The following is an 18,098-nucleotide window of genomic DNA, read 5'->3' as shown; positions in this document are numbered from 1 at the left end:
AAGCAGCATCATAGGAGCTCCTATGATGCTGCTTAGCCTGCTGTGTTCATCCAGCTCTGCACCTTGTTGTCTCTAATATGGAATATTATGGTTTGTAAAGCTTCCTTACTCCAAAGGGCAGACTTCATGAACCATGATGGAAGGTTGCATATTTTGGGCTGCTGTGTGTCTCTCGGCTCTACTTGGAAGATAAAAGGCAAACTGTCTGCATAGGGGTTCTGCTATATGCATTGTTTTGTAGTCATGTTGACTTTAAGGAATTAATTGTAAAATTCCTTCATACTTGCGTTATTGTCTTTTTGGACTTGGTTCAACTCACAAGTTGTTTGCTTTCTATACAGTGCGCGTCTGTGCCTCCATTCCATCTTGATGCTTCTGAGTCACTTTGTGTTCTCTCATTTTGTTACAGTCCCTATCCCTACTTATTCCATTTTTTTCTTGTGGGAAAAATTTGCCAGTAAGTTTTATTTAAGGCAAAGTTGTCTTATTTAAGTGATTTATGCTGTGAATAAAGTATGTGATGTGTTTACCCCCTGGATTATGTTTTTATTACTTAATCAATTTAAAAGTACAAAATATGTGGACCTCTTGATCAACCTCCTGCTTCACTCCTGTTCCATAGGTGCTAGTTAATAAAACATTTGTAGATTATTATTTGTAGATCATAAAAGTTGTACTTTTATGATGTATAACGCCAGTGTGTGTTGAGGACCCCCTTTACAGCATGCGTATACGGCCTTATTGCATCCCATTCTTGAATTTAACATTGTGTGCGCAAATCTCTGCATGACATCTCTTGCCCCATCTCCAGCTTGTTCCAGCCATTAAGGAACCCCTGCATGTCACTCCACTTTTGATTCTGTCTTATCTCCTATTCCACTGGTGATGTTGCCTTAAGCCATCTTGGAATAAGTTGCATTTTAGTTGGTTGCAGATTAATGATTTGTTGACCACTGGTTATCTAAGCTGCTAATAGTTTCTGAGAGAATACCCACAAGTAATGATCATTTGTCTGTAACCAGACTAGCAACAACCACCATATTCTATCCCAGCAGGAAGTGTACGTTTTTGCAAAGTGATTAAAGAAAAACTAGCAAAATTTATTTGGGTAGGACTGAATGTTTTCTACATTTGTTATTTGGGAATCCTTAGGTCTTACCTACAAAACTGGTTTGATTTGTACAGAGAGGCAGAGTTGATTCTACTGACGTGTTACAATTATCAAAATGTTATCATTTTCATAGATTCCAGCCAGTTTGTTTAAAGAAATGATTATGCTGCAGCTTTAATGTTATTCCGGTGTTAAATCATTAGTAAAGCTTTACTGCTGCTGAAGTTTAATGATGAGAGTTACTTTTGAGTTAACACAAATGTTTGGGTATCTTTTTTAAAATGTCAAGGAATTCCCTGGTATTTCAAAACAGTGAGAAGTGGAGAAAATAATTGGAAGCTGGCTATCTCAATTATAACTTTCTCCTGTTGCACTGTCCAATGAGTTATAGCTTTTAATGAGGGAGAAACATTCAATTTGTATTGACTACTGAATTTAGGAGGAAAGTGCCTTTTAATGAAAGCCTGGTTAACTCTTAGGCATGGGTTTAAGAATTTGCTTTATTTTGTTTCTTTATGTAGCTTCAAGGTAGAATTTAGATTTGAGTTTTCAGAGTTTGATTTTAGAAACTTACTAAATTTGCCTTTATTCTAAAAATCAAACTTGCAAATTATCAAGGTTATTAGTTTGACTTGAAGTTTTTGTGGATGTAAAGAGCTTTAAGTAGTGATGGTCAATATGTTATTGCTTTCATGAGAAGTGAATAACTTCTGTTTGCATTACTAATATAACTAGTCTAAATTACTTCAACCAAGAATGATCATGTTTTAAATATGTGCTTATTTGTGTCACTTTGATTATTTTTCGCATTATGTCACACCTTTTCCTGGTTTAAAAAGTAGGTTGACATGGTGTTTCTGGATGAAGTTTAAGTTAAATATGTTTGTTTTTTGTCTATCTTGATCATAACTGTCGCCTCAGCATCTAGCCTGTGAAGTCAAGTCCTGATGTGAACTTTCAAAATTGCTATGATAGTGAATAAGATGCCAAATATTAAGTGTTTCCAAATTCCATCAACTTTTTAAGTGATTTTCTTGATCTGACCTTGTTCTTACTAGATTTGGTCTGATATGTGCAGAATCTTCTTTTTAGATTGTTCATTTGGCCTATTAGTTTCCATTTTCACATTATCAAAATGGACTCTGGCAACTGTTAAATTAAGATACATCACATTGTTATTTTAAGACCATTATCTTAACAGCCTTTAGCTCTTCTGTAAATTAAATTACAGTATATTTGTCTTGCCAATTCTCTCTCCTTCCCATCTCCTAAAAGTATTGACTCCATCGTAGGTGGTCCAGTTTCCATCCAATATCTTTCTCACCTTTATCTTGCATGTTTTTGAGTGTCAGTATTTGGTAAGTCAGGGTGTCGTGCGATTTTTGCCCGCACTCGCTGTTCACAGCCGTGCTCTATCCCAGTGAAAGGCATTTCCTTTTTTTCTTTTACCTGTCTTCCCATTCCTACCATCCCAAACCTCCTCTTATGGCAGAGATTAGTTAATTTAGGGCAGACCTAGTACTGAATATGGAAAATGCATTATCTGAATCATTTAGCTATTCACGACCTTATACAAGCTGTACCAAAAACAGCACCTGAAATTGTTTACTTTGACTTAGTTTCAGTACGTTACCCTCTAAAAGCGATTCAGCTTGAACCTTTGTTGGTTTGTTTACTTTTAAGTCAAGATTAGCTGAATTGCCCTTTCACTCCTATATGAAATGCCATTTAAATCATTGTGCGCAGGCGTGCGTTTGAACTCGGATGCAAGAACTGGAGAATGTCATTCAGCCCCTCTAGCCTGTTCTAAAAATGAATTAGTTACATATGATTTTTTTTTTTAATCTTAACTCAATTTCCTTTGCTCCATTTCCTTGGATATCCTCGTAAGAATGCAAAAAATCTGCTAGTTTTTCTTGAAAGTTTTGACTGACTGAGAATTCACAGATGTTTGTGCTGTTCCATATTATGTGGAGAGCACAGTACTGAATTCACTCCACAATGCCAAACTCTTAACTGTAATGATTTTGCCGACTTGTTTTGAATCCTATCAAAAGAAAGATTCTCTCAATCCTGAGGAATAATTTTCTCCTTTTTCTTGTGATTTGAGTACATGAAATTCTTCCAAAGTTCCTAATGCCTAACATTTAAAAATGTACATTTTAAGGTTTTGGAGTAGATTTGTAGCTCGAGTTGTGGGTGTTGTGGTTGGTTGGCTTGCCGAGCTGGTTTGTGTTCTGCAGACGTTTCATTACCCTGCTGGGTAACATCATCAGTGCAGCCTCCATTGAAGTGCCGGTGTGTTTTCCCGCCTGGTTTTTAAACTCTGGAGTCTGTTGGGCTGGATTGCCTCACTTCCGGTTTTCCTTCGGAGTGCAGTGTATATGGGGTCGAGTTCTATGTGTTTATTGATGGCTTTCTTCGTGGAGTACCAGCCTTCTAGGAATTCCTGTGCCTGTCTCTGCTTTGCTTGTCCCAGGATTTTGGTGTTGCCCCAGTCGAATTGGTACAACAAAGGTACATGAACACCAATTGGCTACAAAACGACACAACCAATACTCACTCATCTCTATCCACATGGGTAAGGAGAACCACCAATTCAATTGCACTGATGATGTTATTCAGCAGGGTAATGAAACGTCTGCGGAACAACAAACCAGCTCGGCGAGCCAACCAACCATAAAATGTATATTTTCTTCCCAAAGAGTTGGTGGCCTCCTGTTTGTCCTTTTTAATTTGCCCCATTTTTGCCTACTTGCTTTCTGTATCCTGTATCCCACATATAGTAACCATGTCCCTAACTCGGGTGACTTCTCAATTGTGCCTTCCTGTTCTATGTGGCTGACCACTTACTGGGTGAAATGTTGGCATCAGGGGATTTAACTATAGAATTGTTTACTTACGAGGTTATTTTTAAAAAAATGCCATGATCTCAGTTGACTGGTACTTTTAAAAACAAATTGGAGATAATAAAGGCTTTAAATTGCTACTCACAAAGCTTTTTCAGTTGATGAAATGCTTAATATTTTCAAGTTGCTGAAAACCTTGGCTTTTATTTACAAGGGATGTTCTGAAGGTGCTACATTGATTTGTTTCTCAAGTTTAAACTCCTGATCTGCTAAAACCATTTTTTTTACTCCAGTTATCCAACTGTATTAAAACTGTTCAAAATTTAAGCATTTCAGTACTGTTAAGTGCTGTATGGATACAACTTACATGTTTAATTTTAGAGTAGGTTATTAAAGATGTTTACTTCAATTTGCTGTTTGAGTTGATGCAGCTTTTGAGTGTTTTGGTTAATAGTTAAATTTAATATAAAACAGCTGGGTGTGGTACACATGATCGTGTAAGTTTATGCTCTTTCTCCACAGGCTCCAGAGTATGTTCCTGAAAAAGTGAAGAAGGCAGAAAAGAAATTAGAAGAAAATCCATATGACCTTGATGCATGGAGCATTCTCATACGAGAGGCACAGGTTTAGTGAAATAGGGTTATGTTTGTTTGCTATACAGTTCAAAAACTTGCACAATATGATTTCTAAAGCAGTTGTGGAAATTGCCTCTTGTTGAGATGACTGGGGAGGAAAACGTCAAAAGCTTATGACTGCATATTTTTAAATGTTGTAAAAAATTATTTTTGATGGTTTTTACTTATAGAACCAACCCATAGACAAAGCGCGGAAGACCTATGAGCGACTTGTTACCCAGTTCCCGAGCTCTGGCAGATTCTGGAAACTATACATTGAAGCTGAGGTTAATACTTTTTCTTAATTTTATAGGTTAATTTTAAAGTAACATTCCCTGCTTCATGAAGTTCACACCAGTGAGTTACATTAGACAATCATTTTAGGTGAATACCCAGACTTTTTAAAACTAAAGGTGGCTGGGACTATATTTGTAGATATAGACTGTATTTTATGTAGGGATTTAAAGCATTTTAAATGAAATTTTAATGGGTGGGCCTATTGCACACCAATGATTGTTGCATGTTGGAGTTGCAACAACATTAAAATAGTCTTTAATGGTATCTGATGTGCTTTGGCCTTTTATTCAGTTGTCATGTGTCTCTTTATTGCCTCCCGTGTCATTTCTTTAGAGTTCATTTATTCTGTTCACTCACAGTATCTTGTATTTAATAGTATATTATCAAGCTGAGGCATTTTGCTTTCCAAGAGAGACTATTAACCTTTAATTCTTTGTTGTTTGATTAAACTTAATTTCCATTCTAGGGCTAGCGTTGTTCTGATCAGCCTGTAGTTATTTCTGACTTTGCTTTGTTTTACCTTTTCAAAAGTATGAAATAAATGCTTTAGATACTCATGCCAGACACACAAAAGATTAAGTCATTGAATGTTTGTTTGTAATTTGATGCTTTTAAGTACTATTAAAGTCCTCGTTTAATAAACAATTTAAATAAACAACCTTCATATTCAGTAGTTAATATTACAGTTGTTTGTCATTACTAATTTCCTGAACATTAATGTATTTGAAGAAATTGAGTCTTGAAACCAGGTCCTAACAAATTATTGCTGTTTCTTTTTGTCCATATTGACTTTCAGCACCCACTTCTTGCTGAGAGATTGTTTTGGTACAATACATTGTCTAGTTAAAACAAGGCTTTGTAATGCCATGACATTTCAACTGTCACTGTTGCACAAAGACTAATTGCCTTTGAAGAAACAGGGACATGACAATACTATAGATCATATCTTAACATGATTTCATTGTCTTGGAGGCAGTGTCTGTCTTGAATGAAAGTGCACTGCCCACTGTCAACCTGCTGTCACATCAATTAAAAACACAGAGTTGAGACCAAGTTAATCATGGCCATTGCAAACTGATCCTTCCACCGAGCCATAATGGGAATAACTTCGAAGTCCAGGCATTTTTCAGTTTCTTTTTACTACTATGAAATGCATGCAGCTTTCACAAACTTGGTAAGCAGCAAAGATGCCATTATGTCGGTATCGATATTGGTGAGATTTTTTTCTCTGGTTATACCTTTTACCAGATGGTTGCAATGTTATTTTATTAATCCTGTAGCAATCATAACAATATGAAATCTGTGATCTCAATTCAAAAAAAACTTCAGAGCTGTAATCTTGCACAGGAGAATCATTAAAAATTTGATTTTTTTCCCACAACATTGCCTGTATTTTGTTGATATTAGTCTTCATTTTGGTATTGTTTTTATACACTATCTCTGATTTTGGTTTTTGTTTTATTATGCTTCAAGGAACTGATTTTCCTTTTTATCATCTTTTGGATTGGATAAATTTGTTTTGTCAATCAATTCGTCCCTGTTAATTTTCCTTACGACTTTTGCAACCCTACCACAAATAACATTCAATTTTGGCAGAACTTGGTGTTTTAAATGTTCGCCAGGGAATTGAAGATGATCTGTGATTCAGTTTGAGTTTCTGTTCTGAATTCAGCTAAGCACAGTCTGTGGCAGAAGAGAATGGTGTTGAGAGAAACAGGAAAGATGTCTCCTACCCTCCACTGGTGGAACCATAAGTATTAACAGAAGCCTAGAAGCTGTCATATCTGGAAGACTAATTGTAAATGCATAGGGATAGATAGCAACAAAATATTTTAAAATTTTGTATCTTGCAATGTGAAAACAGGATATTTAAATTGTATTTAAATTTTGAAAAGCAAATTGGGCAATAAAAGTAACATGACTAATTTGTCAATAGGGTAAGTGTCCCAATACTTGATAGAAGGGAGTTCATCAGGGAGATAATACAAAAAAACAAGGTGCAAAAGTATATGGATGTGGTTATTTGTATAAAATTGGTGAGGAAACTGCAATTGTGGTGAGTACTAGAAAATAGTGTGAGATTACATAATGTTTTGCAGGCATTTAAGGTAGATTCAGGAGAGTAGGTGAGATGCAGACTAATTTAATCTGCACTAAGATTTCAATATTCCACTTATTTTCTAGTGTAAAGCAAATTATTAAAGTAATAGCCCAGCATTGCATTTGTTTGGCTTTTGTGTGGGCAGTAATTTAGAAGTGTAACTTGTTTAAAGTAGAGTTGATTGTTTTAATAATAGTATGCAAAATCTGAGAACAGCACGTTTTACCTTGAATTTTTAATAAGTTCTGAGATGTGTGTTAGATTTGATAACACAAAACTGCAATAAGTTCTACCCACTTATTGTTTAATACACTCCCTTTCAAATTTTCCCATATTTCTTCCAAAAGCTATGCCTTGAGATGGCACATGATTTCACACATGTCCTTTAGTGCCTCATAAGAAGAGTTTTAATCGAATATTCAACAGATAATTGAGGCCTGATTTCGTCTTCACCAGATATCTCTAAACATGCACTACCCAGCAAGCGTTATTGACGTTGTGTATTCTAATTGTTAGTCCACAAAAATTAACTTGCACAGACACATTTGGTAATCAGGGCAATATACTGTACAGCTAAATAAAAACTTTGTGAGCTTGTTTGTGATTTCTTGATGGTGGGCTGCAATTGCAGCAAAACAGATTTCTGAAAGTGAGTTTCAGCACTTCCACTGTTTGACCAACATGGCATGTATACAGAGGAAAAAATTGAGGATGAAGATAGGAAGAAGAAACACTTGAAATAAAGCAAAATTGTATTATGGAATTTGCATTTTAGAATTGTGATAATGCCCTCAATTTTGTTTGATAGCTGTAGATGACCATTTCAGAATTTTATTTTACAACTCTTTGCATTCCATTCGTACATTCATATATTAGACGTCTGCTTTGCAGAAATATCAGGCACGTTTGCACCAGATCAATGTGGGCAATATTGGATTGCTCCATTCTGTAATATCTATACTTAATCTCTCACCAGTTGCAAGTTGTTGTTTTAAGGTAGTGTGATAAAGGGTCTGCATTATCATGCAAGACCAAAGGTTGAAACGTCCATGATTCCGTAATTAGTGTAGATATTTCTAAACAACCTGATCAGACCTGTTGTGAGCAGGTGTGACATGAACCTGAGTCTTCTGTCCCAGAGGCATTGACACTTTACCACAGGAATCACTCATAAGTATATACTGTGGCAATAACAATGCTTTTAGCAGTTGTAGTTCGATTAGTTTTCAGAACTCGTGCATCTGTGTTTTGTATGCAATAACACGGCATGACTATTTTTGGAGAGTTTCGGGGTGAATGGTTTTGTAGAAAGTAAAGTAGCAATAGGAAGTTGGTACTCCAAAAGATTAGAATACTTTGTTTTTCTCCCTGCCATTTTATTGTCTTATGATGTGATTCTGTCTCAATCAAGTTTTAAACAGGGACAGGTACACTGTACATAACTACCTATAATTAGCTATTGGGGATCTGAATGGCCAAAGAAGTAGGAAAAATAAAAATTCAAACTAATGTGACTGTAGCTATTGCTTTGGAGGTTGGGATGGTGCATTATTGCAGAATAAATATTACTCTTTAACTTTTTTTGTTCAGAGCCTGCCATAGCTCAGTTAGCGTAGATGAGTTGGGGAACATCCTGGCTAATGTGTCTCATCAAATTCAAGAAAACCAATTTAGTCATTACCACATTACAACCCGTAGGAGTTTGCAGTGTGCAAGTTGGCTTCCACATTCCACCAATGATTGTCTGTTGCTCAAGAGTGCTTCATTAAATGTAAAATGCATTTAGAATGTCTGATGGTAATGAAAGATTCGATATAAATGCACAACTTTAATCTACCCTATAATTAATGTGGGAAGTAGAATACTTCATTTTGCAAGTGATTTGATAACCTTTTACAATAAGGGGGCTAGAAAAGAGCAGTTTACAAAGTTTTTTTTAAACTCCCAGAAATGACCGATGTCCAACACAAAACATTGCAGATTAAACTTGAGTGTAGAACTATTGCTTAAACTGACCTTGCTTCAAAAAAATAGACTCCACCTCTCATGACAGTTTGTTTAAAGCTTATTTAACTCAGCCCATTCCAGGTATTCAAAGACTACAAGTGTTATTACCCCTTGTTTCCAGTGTAAATTTAGTTTCACTCTCTCTTACTGATTCCTCTTTAATAAACCTCTCAATTAGATTACTGTTTTTGTGTTTAGGAGGTTTAGTCTGTGATCTAACTTGATTTTGTGTTTAGCCCTGCTATTATTCTGGTTATCTGTGCTTCCAAAAGCATGAAATGTGGTCCCCATAACTAAATGCAGTATGCTAAATGTGGTGTCTTCCTAGACTTGTATATTAACTTGTACCCCTTTTTGTATTCCACCTCTCTATAAAGAGAGCGTTAGCCATTTCTTTTCATAGCTGTCCAGTGGCTTTGGACTCTGTTCCTTCCCAGTTCAGTTTCTCACCACTTAGAAACTAATCTTATCCATCTTGTGTCTTTCCTTTCCCAACAACGAACTTCACGTTTGCAGTTTTGCCCACTCACTAGATCCTTTTGGACTTTCTGCTCAATCTGTTCCATCTAACTATCTAAGCAACAAACTGAATCAGCAACAAACTGAATCAGCAACAGATAAAACAATTTCTAAGCTTGTACATAATCTTTGGGTTGCTTAGTTCCGTTGGATGGATGACTGACTGGTTTGTTGTCCACAACCCTGGTTCAATTCCCACACTACCATGAAGGACTCTCCTTCGCCTGCGGCATGGTGGCCCTCAGGTTAAACTACCCCTAGTTGCCTCTGAGAAAGTAGCTGTGTGGTCTGGGAAGACCATAGAACATAGAACATTACAGCGCAGTACAGGCCCTTCGGCCCTCGATGTTGCGCCGACCTGTGAAACCAATCTGAAGCCCATCTAACCTAAACTATTCCATTATCATCCATATGTTTATCCAATGACCATTTAAATGCCCTTAAAGTGGGCGAGTCTACTATTTTTGCAGGCAGGGCATTCCACGCCCTTACTACTCTCTGAGTAAAGAACCTACCTCTGACATCTGTCCTATATCTATCACCCCTCAATTTAAAGCTATGTCCCCTCGTGCTAGCCATCACCATCCGAGGAAAAAGGCTCCCACTGTCCACCCGATCTATTCCTCTGATGATCTTGTATGTCTCTATCAAGTCACCTCTTAACCTTCTCTCTAACGAAAACAGCCTCAAAACCCTCAGCCTTTCCTCATAAGACCTTCCCTCCATACCAGGCAACATCCTGGTAAATCTCCTCTGCACCCTTTCCAATGCTTCCACATCCTTCCTATAATGCGGTGACCAGAACTGTACGCAATACTCCAAGTGCGGCCGCACCAGAGTTTTGTACAGCTGCAACATGACCTCATGGCTCCGAAACTCAATCCCTCTACCAATAAAACCTAACATACTGTACGCCTTCTTAACAACGCTATCAACCTGGGTGGCAACTTTCAGTGATCTATGCACATGGACACCGAGATCTTTCTGCTCATCCACACTACCAAGAATCTTACCATTAGCCCAGTACTCTGTATTCCTGTTACTCCTTCCAAAGTGAATCACCTCACACTTTTCCGCATTAAACTCCATTTGCCAGCTCTCAGCCCAGCTCTGCAGCTTATCTATGTCCCTCTGTAACCTACAACATCCTTCTGCACTATCCACAACTCCACCGACTTTGGTGTCATCCGCAAATTTACTAACCCATCCTTCTACGCCCTCATCCAGGTCATTTATAAAAATGACAAACAGCAGTGGCCCCAAAACAGATCCTTGAGGTACACCACTAGTAACTGAACTCCAGGATGAACATTTCCCATCAACCACCACCCTCTGTCTTCTTACAGCAAGCCAATTTCTGATCCAAACCGCTAAATCACCCTCAATCCCATGCCTCCGTATTTTCTGCAATAGCCTACCATGGGGAACCTTATCAAACGCTTTACTGAAATCCAAATACACCACATCAACCGCTTTACCCTCATCCACCTGTTTGGTCACCTTCTCGAAGAACTCAATAAGGTTTGTGAGGCACGACCTACCCTTCACAAAATCGTGTTGACTATCCCTAATCAAATTATTCCTTTCTAGATGATTATAAATCCTATCTCTTATAATCCTTTCCAACACTTTACCCACAACCGAAGTAAGGCTCACTGGTATATAATTACCAGGGTTGTCTCTACTCCCCTTCTTGAACAAGGGGACAACATTTGCTAGTCTCCAGTCTTCTGGCACTATTCCTGAAGACAATGACGACATAAAGATCAAAGCCAAAGGCTCTGCAATCTCCTCTCTAGCTTCCCAGAGAATCCTAGGATAAATCCCATCCGGCCCAGGGGACTTATCTATTTTCACACCTTCCAGAATTGCTAACACCTCCTCCTTATGAACCTTAATCCCGTCCAGTCTAATAGCCTGTATCTCAGTATTCTCCTCAACTACATTGTCTTTTTCCTACGTGGTAACTTTACCTTTTAATCTTGAAGGGAAGTGTATTATAACCTTCAATGGTGTACACTTCATTTTTAATGAAATACGAAACACAGATGTAACTTGGAAGCTTTCATTACTTAAGCTTTCCCAACTTTTAACTTTGCTAAAGGCCTATTTTTCCTAACCTTTTTATTGTACAACTATTGTTGGATCATGAGGAAGCAAATTTATTCACTTTTCCTAAATCCTTGCACTTTCTCGATGATGAAACTAGTCAGATGTGATACAGGGTACAAGAGAACTTTGAATGTAGTATATTTAAACAGTGGAAAAATCTCCCACTGAGTATGTTCCAGAACACTCCCAATGCACTTAAATGCCAGGGTTGGGGCAGTGGGGAAGGGAAATTAATGAATTGAATGTCTTCCTTCATTTAATTTGACCCCCTTCTTTTTTGACTTTCTTTAGGCAACAGCTAACACAAGCTAAGAAATAGGAGTAGGCTATTTAGTCCCTATAACCATTTTGTCATTCAATTTGAAAATGGTTAGTTGTGCTTTCCTGTCTATCCAAACCTGCTCCCGCATGCACACACATGGAAGCCATGAATGAAGTGCTGTACAACATAATTGTGGTTGTATTTTGAAAATCGCATGCATTTGGTCGCATCAAGTAAAGTATTTTTTTAAATATTAAAATTCAACCTGTCTTCAGTTGCAAAGATTGCATTATTGGATTGCAGAATCTGTTACGGTTTCACTTTGCATTTTTGAGGAATCCTGACTGATTTTTGTCAGTGCCAGGAATGTACCTTGTTATGTGTGTTTAATGTTCTTTAGACTAATCTTTTCATACATTTATATCTTTAACTCTATCATTGGTGCACTCTTGGTATCATCAAAACCTTGCTTCCTGATCAGCTTTTGACATTTCTAGGTCCATTACAAATTCGTGTCTGTATCTACAGTGTAAACCTGCCATGGTGTACACTACACTCTTTCATCTGTCATGCTATAGTGTCTGAACTGCAGATACTCCAATTCTTCAACCAGTTCTACCTCTGTTTAAACCAGCTCTACTGCTCTGCTTCCCAAATTGCTGTAACTTGCTGTTTAACTCTGAAGAATAAAATAAAAGTATCTCAAAAAGGACAATGTATGATGTCTTATTAAAACTCTTACTACTTTACTCCCCTAAATATATAGTTCACTTGAAGGACATGCTTGGTTTTGACTCTCCGTGTGTCATTCCACAGAAGGCTAACTAATGGAACATTTTCTGCATTAAATTAGTAAAACTTACTCTTCTCTTTACTGCCCTCCACTGCACCAAAAATTATGTTCAAGATCAATCAAGTAGCCAATTGGATGCTTCGATCTTAAGGTGTAGATTAGGAATTACATTTGTTTTAACTTATCTAAACCATCAAAACTAAGTTAATTTTGGTTATACATTTACTTCCTGTGTAACCTAACCCCTCCTTTTTCAGCTCGTTAATTTCTACAGCTTCTGTAGAATGCATCTGACAGCCAATGTAATAACAGAACTAAGATGCTTTATATTTGTCTTTACCTTTCATACACTGCAAGACTTAATTTTGTTACTTTCTGATGTCGAGAAGGAATTAGCTTCCTATGAAGAATTTATAGTCTTGCTAGACTGTCTCCACTGAAGTCGTATACATAGGGTTTGGGAAAATGAGTGCTATTTTGGTATTTTGAAACAAATTGTTTACAGTCAAAGTTGCAGTCAATGAATGGATGAATTGGAAACATCAATTTGGAATATTCCGCAGCAGTAATGGGAGTCAGAAGTCATTTTGCTTTAAAAAAAAATTTAATTTGTGCTTTCCAGATTCTACAAGGAGATTAGGCTGTTGACAGTTATTTGCATGATCTGTTCACTTCACTTTGTGGAATCCAGAACATTTTCTTTTTGCCTTATTCATATTTAGACTATGATCCACTGTAGCAAAACTCACACACAATAATTGATCTGTTAGTCATTGACGACTACAGATAAATAAAAGTGACAGTGAAGGGATTTTTGATTTCATGATCAGTTTTTCCATTATCAAATGTCAGGAAGGTTAAATATAAATGTTAAGAATAATCTGAAATATCAAAAATAGTAAAAATATGTTGCTGTGTTAGGAAGATAAGATTATTAGCACACAATTTCCTGGATGAACATGGTTATTTAGGGCATTTTCTTCTTGCATTAATTCCTGGGAACGGGGCTAACTGAGTTATGCTGTGTTTGGTGCAACCATTGTGCTTCTCCAGCCACACCTTTTGGCAAATTGCACAGTTGATTATATCCCTGAAATTGTGGGACCTCTGGGATTTACTCAACTTGCCAACACAACTTGGACTGTAGCTTGCTTTTTGCCAATAATAAATTTGGAAACTATCAAAATGCTAAATAAAAACAAAGGAATGAGGATGCTGTAAATCAGAAACAAAAACAATGCTGGAAAAACTGGGCAAGTCTGGCAGCATTTGTGGAGAGAAATCTGACCCCTCATCACCAAAAAGCTATGAACATTGGCCTACACACAATTGGTGAAAGTAAGAGTTAGAGAAATTTGTCTGAGCTGAGTGTTACCAACATTCTCTTTTTGTTTCAGATTTCCAGCATTTGACTTCTCTTATAGAGCAAGATGCTCTTGGCTGTTAAGATCTTTTTAACAAAAAGGAGAAAAATCCATGGATTGCCCTATAGACAACTGGAAGAGCTCAACAGTTTCTGACTATTTTGGAATGGTGTCCTTAACCAGTCACCAGGCTCCTTGTCATGTGCAAATGACATTAACCCTGTTTAAAATGACTGCCAGCAATTCTTGAATGTCATCTGAGTTGACTTTGGGACACAGTATGTCCATTCACACTTGGGAAACCAGGCCTCAATCCTGTTTGCCATTTTTATAAATGTGAGTTTATCCATTTTGGTAGCAAAAATAGTAAGGCAGATTATTTGACTGTAAATTGAGAGGGGGACATTTTTCAACAAGACCTGGGTGTCCTTGTGCATCAGTTGCTGAAAGTGCAGGTGCAGCAGGCATTAAAGAAGGCAAACTGTATGTTGGCTTCATAGCGAGAGGAATTGAGTATGGAAAGAAGGATGTCTTGCCGTAACTGTACAAGGCATTGGTAAGATCACACCTGGAAAATTGTGTGCAGCTTTGGTCTCCTTTGAGGAAGGATGGTGTTGCTCTAGTGGGAGGCCAGCCAAGGGTTACCAAATTGATTCCTGGGATGGTAGGACTGATGTATGAGGAGAGACTGAATCGGTTAGGATTGTGTTCACTGGAGTTTAAAAAAATTGGGTGGGGTGGGTGAGGAGGAAAGAATCTCGTAGAATTTTATAGGTTTCAAACAACAGGACAAGACTGGTTAGATGCAAGAATGATATTTCCGATGGCAGGGGAAATCCAGAACCAGAGGTCATACCTTAAGGTTAAGGGATAAACCTTTAGGACTGAGATGAAAAATTGCTTCACCCAGAGAGGGGTGAGCCTGTGGAATTCACTTTCAAAGAAAGTGGTTGAGGCCTAAACGTTTTCAAGGAGGAGGTAAAGAATGCAGTTGTGGTTAAGGATACGAGGGGATGGCAGGATTAGGGTATTGAGCTCAACGGTCAGCCGTGATCATATTGAATGGAAGAGCACATTCGGGTGAATAGCCTAACGCTGCTCTTACACTCTGTTAGAGAGACTTTTATGTACTTTGCTAATTTCATCCTCAAATATGATTTTTTTAAAAAATTTATAATTCTAATATTTAATGTTTCTGGAGTCTGCAGTATCTTCTGTCTTCCCTCAAAACGTTAGTGGAGGTTAAAAATGGCTGAGTCCTGCTGAATGTCATTATCCATATGTAAAACATGATCCAATTTGCTTCCTGATCTCTTCCTTTTAAAATGCATCTTGATGAGGCATGCTCCTTTAACTGAAATTCAGTTAGGTGTTTGCATCATCAACACACTGCTGCTGCATGTGGCTAAAATGATCAATATAAATAAGTATGTTTATTTCCTCTTCGCTTACATATTTAAGTTAGGTACTATCTTTAATTTTGCAAGGCTTTTGAGGGTGGTTTGTTGTGCTGTGATGACCTGTATTCAGTGAGTGTCTCAACAATGCTTAACTAACAATTGATCTCTTTAAAATTTTGGTAGCATATCATCTGTTCATTTAAAAATGATCACTAACATTACCTATGGACATTTGCTTAGTACCAGAGCAACACTGCCATGCTCCCACTGCACCAATGCATGTTTGCATGGAATTACCTACATCATTATTTTCCACTTAACGTGAATGTTATATCCAAATGCAATGGTGCCATGTACTGAATATCACACCCACATGCCAGAACATGGATTTAAACTAGTTAACATGATCATATGACATTCCATGCATGTGGGTGTAAAATGCATAGAGCTAAGTAATAAAATGTACAGGCCTAATAAAAGATCACAAACACAATCTAACCAAATGGTAAATGTTTGTTTTTTTGATTTATGGTATGTATAAAACTAATCAAGATTACACTGACATTTTATGGAACAACAGAGTTTGATTCTTGGTTTAGTTGATGCAAGAGTCCACAATTAAAATTGGTGTAGTTATAAATGATCATCTTAAAAAGTTCTTGTTTTTATTTTTTGTTGTTTCACAATTACTCTTGGCCAACCAAACAAAAGACTGCCATCAAAAAGTTGCAAGGAATAAAATCTCATTGACTCAGTTTCTTAAAATCCAGTGGGTAAAGATGTTCCACAGATGGGACCCAACTAGAATTCCAGTCTGCTGATTTTAATTATTACTATCATCTCAGTGGTTAGCATGTTGTGCCTGAGTCCTGTTCTTATGGGATATGGAGACAAAACTTTTATTGCATCATTGTAGTGACTACTGTCTTCTGATACTGAGCACAAAAGTGTTTCTCCCTCTGTCCCCAAAAAAGGCTGGATACAGTTGACATTTCACTTTAATTTTTACTTCAGAATTTTTAGGCACTTGTGTATACAGAATCCTGGGACTGGTTATTTCTATTTATTCAACTGACGAACACTTTGAACCCTATGACAACCTTTTAGTTGTCTTGAGTTACGTGCATGTCTTTTAATTATAGCAGTGCCATGACTTTTTTTATTTTGTCTTGCTGCAGGTCAGTCTGTCTCCCCCAGAATGGGGATTGAACCCTTCACTGTTGGCATTAAATCTGATCCACGCACTAGCTGTATAGCCAGGTTTTTAAAACTGAAACATGTAAATTTCATCTACCATGGTAGGATTCAAGCCCTGTCACTACGAATTGGTGACAAGTTCTGAATTAGTAATGCACTGCCATTACCATTATGCGGCCATGCTGAATTTGATATAGTGACCAAGTGGACATTGTCTGATTACTTCAAATAGTGCATACCACATTAATCCAATTCTGGAAGTTCTTGGGGGGTGGGGGGGGGTGGGTGGTTAAAGTTACTCCAAGCTATTGGTCTTTCATTATTGTTGACCCCCACCTCCCCAAATGGGGGCAAATGATCAAATCAAGTGTCATTAATTGCTTTTGAGATTTTCTTGAACTGCACAATTAGTTATGTTAGTTATGTGCAATTACAATCATGTGGATCAACATGCAACTTTATAATCTCTTGAACCTTTTAACCTTCTCTTGACCTCAGTCAAAGTTTTCGTTTAATTCTTGAGACTGGGAGATAAAATGTACCTAAGGTTGCCAAAACTAGATTCTTGCAATCAAAATAAAATGGGCAACATTTCTGCAATACTTTTTCTAAGTTATACTTTGTTCAGCACTTCTCCCTCAAAACTTTATCTGTTTTCTGCATCCTAAGTAAATAACAATTATCAATATTAAGTAGGGTAGCAGTTCTTCAGAACTTTTTTAAAGATAACTGGACAACCGGGAAATAACAGTATGCCCAAACTATTTTGCAGGGACATGTGAATCAATTCTGCTTTCAAGTTTAACACGGGAAATACAAATCATGGCTGCAATCACTCTACATTTATTTAACCATTGCAGTGCATCACTGAATGCCTTAGAGAGAGAGATTGCAACTGTAGTTCAGCAACTTATAATTTCCAGACATGTCTGGCTATTTTCATTTTGTGCTTGCAATTGCACTGGAAGTGTCTCTCACTTCAAGTCAGATGAGGCAGCCTATATGTACAATGGCACTTTTTTGAAAAAAACTAACTTCCCTTGAGACATACTGGAAGGGGCAAATTAAGCATACTGTCCTGCTCTCATTTCAAATAAATTGATTTGTATTAAAATGGATACCCAGAAAGTAAAGTGGCACATTTCGTTTCATAGGTGGCATGTTCACCAGTGAATTGTGTTGTTTTAAGGTGTGTGGACTTTGGTCTTGTTGGGTTAGTTGTCAGAAGATTACCCCTCTCTTTTCACATGAATGTTCCCCTCTAATCTTGATTGTGTTATGGTTAGGGAAGTCTTTTGGTCGGTAATGAAGATCTAATTCAGTGTGAAGAGTCTAAGTTATAATGTTGTTGTTCTTCTAACATTCCCAGACTTTTATAATGAATACTTTCAAAATATTAACAGTACAAATAATTGAGATTATGTACAATGAGAGCTGATTGCTCCCTGTTAAACTGTATATTTATAAGATTC

The 18,098-nt window shown here is 37.2% G+C and overlaps 1 protein-coding gene across 2 annotated transcripts in view; it reads left to right on the top strand.

Annotated features, from left to right (window-relative positions):
* Positions 1–18,098, top strand: part of cstf3 (cleavage stimulation factor, 3' pre-RNA, subunit 3) — a 106,102-nt gene that overhangs the window by 24,245 nt on the left and 63,759 nt on the right. For both annotated transcript variants that reach the window (XM_048606830.1, XM_048606829.1), the window contains exons 2-3: positions 4,483–4,584; positions 4,766–4,861. In XM_048606830.1, the coding sequence (XP_048462787.1) occupies positions 4,483–4,584; positions 4,766–4,861 (198 nt within the window). The remainder of the gene's footprint in view (positions 1–4,482; positions 4,585–4,765; positions 4,862–18,098) is intronic.

This window comes from Rhincodon typus, chromosome 17 (genome assembly GCF_021869965.1).
Source record: "Rhincodon typus isolate 14 chromosome 17, sRhiTyp1.1, whole genome shotgun sequence".
NCBI lineage: Eukaryota > Metazoa > Chordata > Chondrichthyes > Orectolobiformes > Rhincodontidae > Rhincodon > Rhincodon typus.
The sequence above is the reverse complement of the archived record's forward strand: the minus strand, read 5'-3'. Positions and strand labels throughout refer to the sequence as shown.